Here is a 14,342-nt window from a genome sequence, read left to right as displayed (position 1 = left end):
TCTGTGACCCTCTAGGTATGTATCTCTTGCCTCAGGATGTGTGGACATGGTCACGCAGTCCTATCGTCAGTGGAGTGGCCATTACAGAACTCATGGTTTGGAGTCTGGCCTGCAGTGGGGCCGCCTGTCCCCAGAACCAGCTTAGGCAGGGACAGCCAGGTCTGAGGCATCTCAGGGTGGAGTACCCTAGTTCATTACATTGCCTTGTGTACCCTGGAAGCCCGACACGCTTGTGATTGCTCCAGTGTGCGTGATCCAAAACCTGGGTCTCTCCAAGGGTGCTGAGGCTGTGCTTGGGCCAGCCTGGGGGTCTGGGTGGCAGCTCCCCACAGCTCCAATACTCTGGTTCGAAGCTCCTGCAGGTTCCTATCCCATGGCCACAGCCCATGGTTGGACTAAGCCGCCCACTCCCCAGCTAGGGCCACAGGGGTACCTCTCAACATAATCCACCCCTAGAAACTAGCTTGTAAAACAGATCATAATAAAGGCAGCTGGCTTCCCATAGGAATGATGGTGGTAACCTGGGGAAGATGTTCCAGATCATTGACTCATACCAAAAGGCCATGCACGTGATCATCAGTATGTTATAAAAACAAGGCTCGAAGTCATGAGGGATGACAGCCTAAGTCATCCCTCATGACTTCGAGCCTTGTTTTTATAACATACTGTTCTAGAAGGGACCCTAACCTGTTCACTGCTCCCAAACCTTAGTCACTGGACAACTTGAAAACTCTGCCCTATCTGAGTTCTACTCATACTAAGTATATTTTGTTGTTTAGTCACTCAGTCAGGTCCGACTCTTCGCAACCTTATGGACTGTATCCTATCAGACTTCACTGTCCATGGGATTTCCCAGGCAAGAATACTGTAGTGGGTTGCCATTTCCTCCTCCAGGGGATCTTCCCGACCCAGGGATTGAACCTGTGTCTCCTGCATTGGCAGGTGGATTCTTTACCACTGAGCCACCAGGGAAGCCCATGAATTATTTTACTTTTTATCAATTATATCAATATGCTTAAAAGTGAGAAGTATTCTATGTAACAGCACTCACAAATTCATGAGTTTGTGTGCTATTTTTCTCTATTATATAAGGATGATATTTAAACACATAGTTATGAAACTTTCAGATGTTTGCTGTATATCGTTGGCAGGGATTTGTACTGTAATTTGAGAACACAGAGATCTAGTCTAATTTCCTGCCACAGATGGGGACACATACCCAGAGGGAAAGGTCACACAGGGAGATTCTAGGCCTCCTGACTCCCAGTTCAGAGCTCCTTCCCCTGCGGTGAGCCTGGCCCATTACTGCCATCCTGAAAAACAGGAAGAGAGGTACTGGGAGCACAGCAAAGGTGACCTCTGTCACCCCCTTGTCAGTTACAGTTAACATTATTCATCTACAAAGAGACCCCTGCTTTTGTGCCCTTGGGTGTTGAAGGGTTCCTGGAAGATGAATTAGTTGGCCACTGTCTTTTACTGAAGCTGAAGCGCAGAGCTAGTTTTTCTTGGGATGTATTTTTCCTGCCCGAAGCAAGAGTGATGAGGTCTATCACAAACTCCCAAACTGGTAAGGACCAGCAGAGGCCTGCTGAAGCCTTGAGGAGGAGGAGGCAGAATGTATGGACAGAGGGGGCCTGTGTGGGCCCCCTGCCAGTGGGCGGCTTGGTAGGGAGGAGCCGTTGCTTCTGTAATTCAGGACTCTGGGGACCACAGAGGAGAGGGGAGGCTGGTATGGGCTGACCGAAAAATATTAAAGGAGCTGTAGGGTATTTTTTGAACCACCTCTTTGTTCCCTTTTGGCCCTTGAGTGTGTGGGATAAAAGTGGGGTCCATTAGAAGTTGCCCGGTGAACCCAGGGGAAGCTAAGCTGGTTGACATCTTTCTTCCTCAGAGTCAAACTGCTCCTTGCACCTTAAAAACCTAAAGCTTTGGGATGTCCTTTAGACCAGATTAGGCTTGATTCAAATCAACCACACACACACACAGAAATGGGGAAGAATAGGTTATTTTCTGACTCTCTTCTCCACTGACCCACTTCCCCACCCCCCCTCCATGAAACTTCTGTAGGTTGAGAGTTTCCACCCTCCCTGGTTCCCACTGACCACAGCTAGGGCCTCAGAGACCCTTGGGCCTTTTCCAGAATTTCTTCTCTGATTTTAGGGTAGTTGGGGTGCTCCCTGAGGACCTGGGACAGAGAAAGAAAGGGTATGAGACACCAGACAGGGCCCCGTGCCACTGCACCAACCCCCCACCCTCCGCCCCATCCCACCACTGTCAGGAGCTTACATCATGGCAGACTTCAATGGCTTCCACGAATCTCTTGTCTTTCAAGTAGTTGAAAGCGAGCCTGAAGCCTGTCCAGATGTAGGGAGGATAAAGACAGTGGGTGGCACTCTGATAACCCGAGAACCCCTCTGGTTCCCCACCACAAACAGATCACAGGCCCTGTGATATGGGGTCGGGAGGGTGGTCCCCGGCCCTGGCCCCTCCTCCATGCACGCGTGCCTGCCCGACGACTGTACCGATGGCAGGGTTGGTGTGATGGCTGTACTTCCAGGCCAGCTCGTAGTTGGCGGCCGCGTCCTTGTATGACTGCTCCCTTTCCATGATGAAGCCCATGTACTCGTAGGCCTTACAGCAGGACTGCAGGGAAAGCCGGTCAGAGCAGCGCGGGACCCGGCAGGGGCAAGGGCTGGGCAGGGGGTGCAGTAACCCAGACCACTCAGGGACTCCGCAGTACCTCCCGCCTTGACAAGAGGGTGAACTGGGTGCCCTCTTCTCAGCTATTCCTATACTGGAATGACCCCTGCCCTCACAGCCCTCCCGCTCTGACCTCCCAAGGCCCTCCCCCCTGACCCAACCAAACCCTCCTTACATGCCACCCTTCCATTTCCTGAGCCCTTCTCATCTCTTCTCCCCATTCTGCGTCCCTGTTGCAGGTGGCTGGACCCTGTTCGCTTCCTCTTGCCTTGCTTTCCTGTCCTGCTCTGTGGTTCACGGGACCCCTCCTGTCCTGCCTCTTCTCATCTCATTGCTATCCCTGCATCTCTGCCCACAGAGCCCCAGTGCCTCTCACACACACACCACCCCCTGCAACAGCCCCGACGGCGGTGCACCCCTCGCCTTGTTGTATTTCACGCAGCGCTGCAGCAGCTCCGAGGCCAGGTCAAACTTGCCGCCCTGGCAATAGATATCGGCCAGCAGGAGCCAGCTCCTCTCCAGGTCATCGGCCTCAGCCAGTGCCCACGGGGCCTTGGCCAGGCGCTTCAGCTGCGTGCGTGCCTTGGGGACCTGCTTCAGCAGGGAGCAGGCCTGCGCCATGGCCAGCAGGGCGGGGACGCTGTCCTTCTGTGCAGGCGGGAAGCAGGCATCTTGGCGCCCAGCCCTCCGCCTCGACATGCCGCCCACCCGCCCGCCCATCCCGGGAGCCAGCACACCTCAGCCCGGGCCATCTCAACGAAGGTGCTCAGCGCCACTTCCACGTTGGCCTTCTCCCTGGTCGCCAGCAGGCACAGGCTCTGCAGCAGCCGCAGCTGGGTATGGCCCCTGGCCGAGTGTGGGTAGAACTCCCGCAGCAGCTTCTCGGCGGTGCGCACACCATGTTGCTCCAACTCCTTCCTGCTGCTGAAGCTGCGGGCACTGGGACTGAGCAGGAGGGCGCTGGCCTGGTCTGCCCACGAGGCCCTCGCCAGACCTCAATCCAGAGGCCGAGGGCTTTCCCTGCCTTCCCTCCCCACCCCCAGCCAGCTGGGCCCTCACTTGCTCTCGGTCACCAGGTTCTCGAAAGCCTCTCCGCCCATGATCTCGTTGTCTGGGTTCAGACAGATCTGCACCATGTGGTAGGTGGCACTCTGGCCCCAAGCAGTGTCCTTGCGTGCTTTGTTTAGGAACTTCAGGGCTTCGTTGGGCTGTCCTATGTGCCTGCAGCAGAGAAGAGTAACCCCGAGAATCAGATAAGGACGCTGAGGCCCGGGGAGAACAGGAACACTCGGGGGTCACTCCGAGAATCTGCACAAAGCAAGGGCAGGATCTCTGGTCTCCCCACTTCCCGATGTGGAAGCTGAGCTTCGGCTTCCCTGGCAAAGCCCAGCACGTCTGTTGGGGAGAGCCTCCTACACTCTAGTGGTTCAGATGGTAGAAAATCTGCCTGCAGTGCAGCAGACCTGGGTTTGATCCCTGGGTCAGGAAGATCCCCTGGAGAAGGGAATGGCAACCCACTCCAGTATTCTTGCTGGAGAATCACAGGGACAGAGGAGCCTCGTGGGCTACAGTCCACAGTGTTGCAAAGAGTCAGACACGACTGAGTGACTAAACACACCTAGACACGCCTGCCAAGACATCCCCCAACCCACCAGCAGTAGATGCCTCTGCAGAAGTTGAACCCTGGCTCCAAAGGCACCCGGCTGGACATCTTCTCGGCCAATTCAAAGACGGCAGGGGCGTCCTCAAGTTTGCCACTTCTTCGTAGCAGATCGATTAGTTTGTTCAATACAGGAAAATTGTCTAAAATAAGAGAGCAGAAACCTCCAGGCTGTGCTAACCAGTAGCTGAATCAGGTAGGGGAAGCAGAGAGGACCAGGAGACACCGGTGGACTGGGCTGAACGTGGGCATCCCAGCGGCTCCACTGAGACACCATGAAGTGGTCACTCTTACTGCTCCCATTTCATAGATGAGAAGGCTGAGGCACAAAGACTTTGAGTAATCTGCCAAAGGTTACACATCAGGTAAGTGGAAGACCAGAATTCAGACCTAGAAGGTCTGGCTCCAAGACCTGCATTCCTAATAGCTGTGATCTGCTGGGCCTGACATGGGCCTGGCTGGAGCTCAAGCCTAAGCCTCTTATTCATGTCTGGCCCCTTCCCCAGCAAGACAGGGCGGTTTTATGCTACAGTGAGTGGGAAGAGAGCTACATGTCAGGGGAGAATTTCTAGCCACCTCCAGGAGGCTGTGACCTCCCAAGGCGAACTTAGGTTGAGCCACAGTGTCTGGGTTTTGGGGACAGACAGGCAGGACCAAGCACTGCCCTGCCTGAGACCAGGAACTGGCCCCTTGGACTGGGAAAGGGCCGGCACGTTCCACTGGGACTTTATCAGTTTCCTGCCTCTCTGGGAACAATCAGAGAGGAAGGGGCTTCCTCTGCCCGGTCAGGAAGGAGGGGAGAGGGCCCACCCTTCTGGGCGAGAGCAGACCTTGCTGGATGGGAACTGCCAGCAGCAGTCATGGTGGGCAGGCGTGATGCAGCCAGTTAGTTACCTGGTGCTTTCTCCAGGACTTGGTGGTAGAGGTTGATGGCAGCCTCGTATTTCTGTCTTCTAAACATCAGGTCAGCCATCACCTATTGAATTCACATGATGCTGGGATAGCAGCTTGCATGGGCGCGGTGGGGAGGCTGTGGTGGGAAGCGGGGACAGGGAAGGAGGGAAGGTAGGAGAGAACTTCCTAGGGAGCATCTCTGGGCACTGGGAGAAGGTCCCACAGAGGATGGGACAGCCTGGGGAGAGCGGTGGGGGTGAGGAGGGAAGGAGGCAGGAAAAGCCGAGGGTGGACACCGTGGAGCCAGCCCCTCCACCCATGTCTGAGAACTGCCAGATGTGGGCAGCAGGGTGGAATGGGGGCTACCCACCTCTGCTGGAGACAGCCCTGGAGGTGGTCTGGGTGACAGGGCAGAGAGGGGTAGGACTGGGGAGGGCTGTTTCCTCACACTTCCCGAAGCCCCAGGAACTGTCCTCGCCTGGCCTTTACCAGCGGGTGTGGTTTCCCCTGGAGTGAATCAGCCTCACCCTCTCCCCTCGGATGTGGCCCAGGAGGGAGGTCGCTGCTGCCCCCTGCTGCCAGCCCACCCCTCCCGTCCTGGGTGACGGATCCTGTGCTGAGTCCCCTGCTGCCCCACGGCCCAGCAGCCCGCCCTGTGGTCGTGGGGCCCCGGGCCCACAGCCTCTCACCACGGAGGCTGCCTCGTGGTTCTTCTCAGTCTGCAGGAGGTCGGCACAGTGCTGCTCACACAGGTCCAGGTGTCCCTGCAGCAGGTAGAGCCTCGCCAGCTCCAGCACCACCTGGACAGGCCCCGAGACAGTGAGCAACCAATGCGCATCACGGGAAAGCTTGGGCACCCAGGCCTCATCCTCGCACGCCCACATTCTGTCAGCTCTGCCTTCAAAGCATGAAAGCATGTCTTTGACCCCCTGGGATGATGTCTCTGGCTCTCCCCCTCTCCCACCCAGTACTATATCGTCATGACTTTTTCTAACTGACCGCTGAGAGGCAGGGCCCACTGAGCGCATATTGATCCTTCGGCTTCGGCTCTGACCTCATCTCCTCTGGGAAGCCCTCTGCGCCCCAGGCTCCGGGACAGTACCCCTCATCTGAGTTCGCAAGTGTCCTGACCCCCCTGTGGGTATCACATGCTATTAGAACTGCCTATGTACTTGTGTGTACCCAGTGCCCGGGGCAGGGACCTTGTCTTGCCCCACTGCGTCTCCAAGCCCTGGCCCAGTACCTGGCTTGCACATATTGGGAATCTGTTAAATGAGAACACATTAAATACATGAATGGGTCTGTCACTAAGCTCTTCATCTCCTCTCGAGTGAACTCCAGCCACCATTTCCCACCTGGAGCCATGCCTCTCACATGACCCTAAACCTCCTTGGAAGCTTAGTCTGGGCTTTATGCCCAGAAAAGCCCCTAGCAGCCAACGTGTCCTCTCCCCCCCTGCAAGGGGGACCTGAAAATGCTACACTTGCCACCGAGGGCTGCAGTGGGTGAGGGCCCTGGGATCTGCAGGCCTGCCTACACCAGGGGTCTGTGCCCCTTGCAGGGAACCACAGAGAAGGAAACAGCTTCCGTCCATAGTCAGGGAGCTCTGCAAGGCTTTGTGTCCCAAGGCAAGGACAAGGATCTCACTCCAAGGACCCCACCTTATTGTTAATAGGCGTGTAGGAGAGGGCATCTTTATAAGACTGCACTGCCTTGGCATACTCCTTCTCTGCCAGGTAGTATTCCCCAAACTGGATGCAGATGGAGGCTGCCAGTTGCTTCTGGGAGGGGATCATTTCCGGTCGCTCCAGGGGAACACGCTTCAGGATCCGAGACTGGAGGTCCATGGCCTAGGGAAACCAGGAAACTCTGCGTGAGCAACCCAGAGCCCGATGTGCCAGGTCTCAGGCCAATTCACAGCAAGCCTCCAAGCTCTCATCTCAGAGCTAGCTGTCTAAGAAGGGCATCTCAGGTCCCCCTGAGCAAATCTGGGTCGCTCTGGACAGGCAAGGCTGCTGGCTGAGCACCAGGAGGCAAACCAGCACTGCCACGGGGGCAGGAGCAGGGCAAAGGCTCTCAAGCAACAGACACTCCACTGTACTCGGCTCATTTACCTGTTTCCATCACACCTGGCACTCACTGTGTCTGATCTACCTCAGCTGTCCGATAGGCTGGAACAGGCACACAGTAGGTGTTCAGCACAGGCTGTGTTTTGTTGGGTGCGTTTGTTTTGAATAGTGTCCTGCTGGGAATTTGAGGCAGCCCCCACAAATAGCCGCGACATAACAGTGATTAAGGGAGTAGCCAGAGAGCACTGGGGCAAGAGGAAACAATGAGGCCAGGGTTAAGTTTTGGGTAGTGGTTACAGATCAGCCCTGGGTTCCCCGAAGGCCAGACTGAGGAATGGAAATCCAGTGGGAAACCCCGAGGATAAGTCACATCAAGCAGTCAGAGACGATCTACAACCACAGGCACACGCCCCAGGGGGCAAGTGCCAGGCCCCACCTTTGGGTACAGAGTGAAGAGGAAGGGAAAAAATGGCCAGGAGTCTCCTAGCAGGGGCTTCTCAGTGGCGCTCGTGGTAAAGAACCTGCCTGCCAGTGCAGGAGACGTAAGAGAGGCAGGTTCAATCCCTATGTTGGGAAGATCCCCTGGAGGAGGGCATGCAACCTACTCCACTCTCGTTGCCTAGAAAATCCCATGAACAGAGAAGCCTGGTGGGCTATGGTCCAGAGGGTCGAAAAGAGGCGGACGCGAATGAAGTGACTTAGCAAGCACACAGTGCTCCCAGCAGGAGACTATGGGTTGGGACAGGCCAAAGCTGGTTCAAATCTCAGCTCCACCACTTACTAGCAGTGTGACTTTGGGTACATTTCTTCACCTCTTTGAGCCTTATCTGTTAAACAGGAATGCCTCAGTGCTTAGCTCAAAGGGCTACTGTGAGAATTAAATAAGTCAAAAAGCCTAGTACAGAACTCAGCACAGAGCATTCAGTGCGTGAGAGCTGCTGGCATTGTCTATTAATAACAGCACAAGCATCCTTGAGGACAAAGGCACTGTCTTCCTCCCTGCCTTCTCCAGTCCAGCCCAGGCGGGTTTTGAGCACTTCCATGCACAATCAATACGAGAGCAAGGGTGGGGGGATAAGTGGAAGGTGGATGTCAGGGGTGTAACCTGGATCCTCTCTAGAGGACCACGCCTGGAGACTTCCAGACCTGCAGTCCTATCTCCAGCTTCCATCAGGAAATGGCAGATAGACAGCTTAGGTCTACTTGTCAATTACCTTGTTCAAAGTTTCCGTCACATCTTCTTTTTTATGACTCTTGTAAACCTTGGCCAGCAAAAGTAAGCACTTGACATCATTCATCATGGATGGGATGTCTTTGACTGCAAAATGAAAACTCAAAGTAGTGTTTCCTGGCCCCTGGGGAGGGGGCTGTTGGGGGAGGATGGGGGCTGGGTTCGGAGCCCCAGCCAGTGCCTGTCCCCTGCCCCATCCTGCAGGAGAAGAGGGGGTGTGTCTGCTCGAAGTCAGGCTAGGGAAGACAGTTAGGGTGTGCTCACCAAAGTCATGATCCAGTGCCTGCTTCAAAACTTTTTCTGCTTTGTTGAACTTCTTTAACTTCAGGAGCAGTTCGGCCAGATCGCAGCACACAAAGTCCTGTCCGCTCATCTTCTGGGCGGCCTCATAATAATTAATTGCCTTCGTGCACACAGGAAATACGGGCATCAGGTCTGGTTTTGTATGTGGGCACCTCACACTGTGCCCTGACCCCCAACCCTGCAGTCACCATGCCTGTGTACCCCTCCAGAACACAGAAGCCTCAGATACAATGGCCTCCCGCCTGGCACAGGTCTCAAGCCTCAGCCTCAGCAGGTGTTAGGGGGTGGTGGGGAGTTGCTGAGCCCTCTCCTTGGCAACCTGTTCAGGGGGGTCTCTCCTTGCATCCAGCCTCCCACCCAAGCACCCTCCTCCATCTTCCCTGCTGGGCTGGCCCTCCCCGCCCCTTCCTACCCCATCATGGCCCGACCTTGGTGTACTGGTGGGTCTTCACATAAGCCTGCCCGATCCGGCTGATCAGGGATGCGTCGTGTGGGTTCTTTCTGTAGGCCTCATCGTAGACCTCCAGGGCCTTCTCTGGCTGGTGGGGAAAGGGTCTGCCATCTCTCTCTTCTCCCTTACTGGAGAAGCAAGATTGGGCAGGGTGGGTGCGGGGTGCAGCCACTTAGTGTGGTCACGAGACCTTAACTCACCTCCTGAATGTTCATGAAAGCATCACCCAGAAGCAGACTGGTGTGGGGGCCAGGCAGATGTTCACAGAGCTCCCTGCAAAAGTAACCAAAACCTTAGCTCAGCCCTGTGCGTCCTTCCTATTCCTGGATCCATCTCTTCTCCTCACTTATTCTGTCTGCCACCCGTGCACTCACTCATTTATTCATCACCCAGTGTTTCTCGGCTCAGATGGGACGCAGTGCTAGCTCCCTTAGTTCAGGCTCTCCTCATCTGTTATCTGGATCATGGCCGGGACTTCCACCCCCTCCTCTGGCCTCCACCCCAAACGCCTAGAACCTTCTTCATGAGGCAGCCTCTTTCTTTTTTTTTTCCCAGCCAAGCCTCACGTGGCATGTGGGATCTTAGTTCCCTGACCAGGGATTGAACCCAGGCCCCTGCATTGGAAGCACTGAGTCTTTACCACTGAACCACCAGGAAGTCCCAGCCTACTTTTTCTAAACCTTCAATGAGACCATGTCATCTCACTATTTATTGGTTTCCCATTGCTCGTGGCATCACCTCCCCTTCCTCCCGAATTGCCTAGATGGAGTTTTGCCTGAGGAAGGGGACAAGAAAGGTACACTTGAGGGCCCAACGTCAAATTGTAGAGATAATTGCCGAGGGCTCCCAATCCCGGCTCTCCATCCTCCTTCACTCACATCGGTTACATCTAAGCCCCTGAACACTTCCCCAAGGACAGGCCACGCCGGAACCATGGTTCCCACCAGGATATGAACCATAATGAGGGGCAAGCAGAACTCAGGGAAGATTCACTCCTGTGTCCTTACAACTCAGCAGCAGGTTGGCCTGACTGACCGACCTATCACACTCAGATTCTCACCAGGGAAAATTCCCTTCTATTGTCAAACACACTCTGAGAACACGTTCTGAAGCCCCGGGGCAAAGAAGACGATCTGGAGAAAACACTCCTGACACGTGACTGGGACCGGGCCGGTCAGTGCGCCGCCCGGGGCTCACCGGTAGCACCCGATATAGAGGCGGGCATCCTTGCGGGTCTGCAGGTAGATGCTGGCCATCTTCTCCTTGGCCTCCATGTAGCAGGGCTGCCTGGGCGTGATGCTCTGCAGCACGCTCAGCGCCAGGTCCACACTGCCCTTGCTCAGGGCCAAGTCCACATTGGCGATGGTGACGCGCATCTCCTCCGGCGTGCCGCTGAACTCATTGATGGCATCCTGCATGACCTTGGTGGCCTCGTGCTAAGATAAGGAAACCCAACAGACCCTCCATTTGCTGTCACCCACCACACCTGGAAGCCAGGGAGAGGATGGCCCATCCCCACTTTAGAGCAGCAGGAAGGGGACAGGGAGAGCGAGCCTCTCGGGGTTGAGGCCCACTGTTCCTGGAGGGCAGGGCCAGTTAGGGGACATGAAATCCCTGACTGTGAGAACTTGTCCCTGAGTGCCTCAAAGTCTGAATGTGATTTCTTCCTATGAGAGACCTATGGACGCATCTCCTATACCTTCCTGCTTTCAGTCAAAGGTATTTTTATGTTATGGTTAGTTAGTGTTAGCCACTCAGTTGCGTCCGACTCTTTGTGACCCCATGGTCTGTAGCCTGCCAGGCTCCTCTATCCATGGAATTGGGCACATAAAGGTATATTTGAATTGTATCTTCATTGCATTTGTACTCTCATTTATTCCAACAAAGTTACTTTCTTTGCCCATTTTGGTTCTTTGTGCCTTTGCCCAGCCAGACCTTCCAAGGTCCCAGGGCCGCCCCATACAGTTGAGCAGGTTGCACACTGCAAACCTCCAAGGGGATGTAAGCGGCATCCACTGGAGAGGTGCACTGCCCAACTGCACGACCACGTGTGGTGGCTCTGGTGGGCCTTGTGCTCTGCCTCCCTGACAACCTTCTGGGGACAGTGAGGTTGGCAGGGGACAGATCATGCAGGACTCAGGAGGGTTTGGAGTTTATCTTAAGGGTGTGGGAGCCACTGAAGCCTTTAAGGTAGGGGAGAGGGATACTCCCAAATGAATAAAAGCTAAACTAAAGTGCAAGGAAACACCAGCCAGAATCAAAGAGCCTGGTTCCCAGGTCTACCCTGGCCCTCCAGCATGCGCCAGCAGCAAGAGAACAGAGCAGGGCGTTTCTCACCAGCTCTCCGTTCATCCGGAGGGCATCTGCCAGCTCCAGTAAGATGGACACCCGCTCGCTGGGGCACACGCAGGGCCCACGGAACTTCTTGTTCTCTTCCGTCCTCAGAGTTGGTAATTTTATGATCATCTTCAGTGCCTTTATGGCTTCTGGATAGTCCCCAGACTTGTTGAGGGCCTTGGCCTTGATGAAGTGGTAAAGGGGGTGGTCTCGGACCTAAAGGAGCGTCAGCAGAGTGTGGGGTTCCAACTCCCATAGGGGAGAAAGCCACAGGATTCCACAGAGCCAGTCCCTGCCTTTGGGCCAGCAGAAGGGGCTGAGGGATTCTGGCAGCTCCTGGGGCTACTCTCCCAAGGCGAGTAGGGGCTGAAGCTAGTGGGGCTGTGGGATGCTGAGCAGCGACAGGGCATCGGGGACCCCCACCTGGAAGTTGTGGCTGACGCCCAGCTCCAAGGAGTGGGAGCACATGGCAAAGTTGCCCTGAGCCAGGTAGATCTGAGCCATGAGGAGGTGGGCGTCCACGGAGGTGGGGTCCAGCTCCAGGCAACGCTGCAGGGTGCTCTGGGCATGCTCTAACTCCCCTAGAAACAGGAAACAAACCCCTACATCCAGGGATCCTTGGGCACTCTCAGGACCCACCACGTAAAGGCAGAAGGAATTTTACGTGTCCTGTTTCCCAGAAATATCCAAGCTGGGCATTTATCCCGTGTCTGTTCAGCTTGACTCAAAGGTCTCTTCCTAAAATTAGAACTACTATTAGTTTTTGCCTTGACCCAGACAACAGCCAGGAGACTCAAACCTGGGTGTGACACCTCCCTTCCTTCTGTACCCTCAGGGAGATGGCTAAGTCACTTCACTGCTCTGTCTGGAGGCTCAGGGGAACACTGAAGTCTCAATTTCCATACCTAAGAGCAGAACAAAGCCTAATAATAGCAGCAACCGTGACAGCCACAACTTGAGAAGCACCCGCTCTGTGCCAACACAGGCAAAGTTCTTGAGAAAGGCTGGTTTAGTGTCTGCCCACCCCCACCAAGTTGGTATTATCATGCCTGTCTTTCAGATGCAGGACTGGAACTTTAGTGATGTAAGTCACTCAGCTCCAAAGGGACGAAGTCAGTATTTATGTCCAGGGCCATGGGCTCCTGAGACTGCGCTCTGAATGCCTTGGCACATTGGGGCCCAGAGGCCTTCCTGTGCCAGGCTGACCCTAAATGGGAGGCAGTGGCAACTCAGGGCCAGGGTACAGTGAGCTGGTTGGGAGGCCCTCCTTCCTCTGCTGCCAGGTCCCTCAACAGCTCTTGCTTGGGGTCCATCACCCAGTGGGTAGAGAGCACTTGCTTCTGGGTCCCAAACTCCCGGCACCTTCAACTGTGCTGCAGAAATATGAAGGTGTCACCATGACAACCTGAGCAGCTGGAGACCTTGCTTTGTCCCTAAAGCGCTGGTATCTGCCGGCATCCCTGTGTGTGTGTGTCTGGCAGGGGAGGGAGGGCCTGCCCTCACCTTGTACCCAGGAGACCTTGGAGCAGCGGGTAAACCTGGCACTCTGATGAACACTGGGAGGACAGAGGACAAAGACCAGGAGCTCTAGAAAGTGCAACCCATACAGTGCAGAGCACACAGACGTGCCATGCCATTCTGAAGCCTCTGGACACCAGAGATCAGCTTGACTTTCAGGCAGATGGGGGTGAAAGGTCACGGGGAGCCAAGACTTCCAAGAGCACAACAGGCCCCCACCGAGGGTTCTCCCCATCCTTCCCTCTTTCTCCAGGATCCAGGCCTTGAGATAGGAGAGGCTGAATGGGGACCGTTCTGGCCCATGAGGCTCCGCGAGTCTAATGGCACAGGGTCCCCCTCCCTCGGGGCCTTCCCGACTGTCTTTTAAAAACTGCCACCCCTATATCCTCTCCCCGGCTTTCATTTTCTCCATCGCATGGTCATGTCCTGACAATAACACTGTGCTTTATGTCCACGTACCCCTACTAGAACACAAACTCCAGGGTGGAGCTTTTCTTGTTCTGAGCACTGCTGTCCCCTAGGATCAGAGCAGTGCTGGTGCATCATCGACAGTGAAGTGACTGTCAGCTGGTACAGATCAAGTAAGTAATCAGCAAAAGGGAGGGTGGGAGAGACCTCTGCTGGTGAGGAGTCGGGGTGTTGGAGGCTGGGAACAGTGGGCGCACCTGGTGACTGAGGGTGAGGGGGTGTGTGTGGAGTGTCCCAGGCAGGGAGCCTGCAGACACTCACCCAGGGCTCTCCCAGCCACAAGGACTCACTGGCTCACCTGAGAGATACTTGACCTGGGCCATCACATACAGTGGCTCAATCAGGGCTGGTGCCACCTTGACTACAGAATTCAAGATGGCAGCGACTTGCTTAAGAAGAGGAGACACGATCTGGCCTGGAGACCGGGGCTGTAGAACACAAGGGTCTGGCTGTGCGGTTTGCCCTATTCTAAGAAAAAGACTCCTGGAGTGCTTAGAAAACACTCAGTGAAGGGATTTTATTCCACACGTGTTTTTACTTTATCCTATTTTATTTTATTTTTATTTACTTTAGTTACTTTGTTCATTTTTTTTACTTTATTTTACCCTGGTAGCTCAGATGGTAAAGAATCTGCTTGCAACGCAGGAGATCCAGGTTCAATTCCCTGGGTCAGGAAGATCCCCTGGAGAAGGGAATGGCAACCCACTACAG

General features: G+C 55.0%; 1 protein-coding gene across 13 annotated transcripts in view; it reads right to left on the bottom strand.

Moving 5' to 3' along the window:
* TTC21A (tetratricopeptide repeat domain 21A) overlaps window positions 1-14,342 on the bottom strand; it is a 40,604-nt gene that overhangs the window by 4,039 nt on the left and 22,223 nt on the right. For 3 of the 13 annotated variants that reach the window (XM_086365968.1, XM_086365970.1, XM_086365973.1), the window contains 18 exons: window positions 13,930-14,059; window positions 12,069-12,226; window positions 11,646-11,861; window positions 10,506-10,744; window positions 9,509-9,581; window positions 9,286-9,396; window positions 8,819-8,957; window positions 8,538-8,641; window positions 6,916-7,104; window positions 5,944-6,054; window positions 5,255-5,336; window positions 4,353-4,503; window positions 3,760-3,921; window positions 3,438-3,645; window positions 3,124-3,348; window positions 2,523-2,643; window positions 2,287-2,354; window positions 1,990-2,185 (listed from right to left, as the gene is read on the bottom strand). In XM_086365968.1, coding sequence (XP_086222094.1) covers window positions 2,108-2,185; window positions 2,287-2,354; window positions 2,523-2,643; window positions 3,124-3,348; window positions 3,438-3,645; window positions 3,760-3,921; window positions 4,353-4,503; window positions 5,255-5,336; window positions 5,944-6,054; window positions 6,916-7,104; window positions 8,538-8,641; window positions 8,819-8,957; window positions 9,286-9,396; window positions 9,509-9,581; window positions 10,506-10,744; window positions 11,646-11,861; window positions 12,069-12,226; window positions 13,930-14,059 — 2,565 coding nt within the window. In that variant the 3' untranslated portion in view covers window positions 1,990-2,107. Of the gene's footprint in view, window positions 1-1,219; window positions 1,314-1,989; window positions 2,186-2,286; window positions 2,355-2,522; window positions 2,644-3,123; window positions 3,349-3,437; window positions 3,646-3,759; window positions 3,922-4,352; window positions 4,504-5,254; window positions 5,391-5,943; window positions 6,055-6,915; window positions 7,105-8,537; window positions 8,642-8,818; window positions 8,958-9,285; window positions 9,397-9,508; window positions 9,582-10,505; window positions 10,745-11,645; window positions 11,862-12,068; window positions 12,227-13,929; window positions 14,060-14,342 lie in introns of those variants that run through there. The other 10 variants (XM_086365969.1, XM_086365971.1, XR_015150934.1 and 7 more) reach the window with 9 other exon arrangements.

This window comes from Bos grunniens, chromosome 22, assembly GCF_055505025.1.
Source record: "Bos grunniens cultivar Pamir isolate PY7600 chromosome 22, Bosgru_T2T1.0, whole genome shotgun sequence".
Taxonomy (NCBI): domain Eukaryota; kingdom Metazoa; phylum Chordata; class Mammalia; order Artiodactyla; family Bovidae; genus Bos; species Bos grunniens.
The sequence above is the reverse complement of the archived record's forward strand: the minus strand, read 5'-3'. Positions and strand labels throughout refer to the sequence as shown.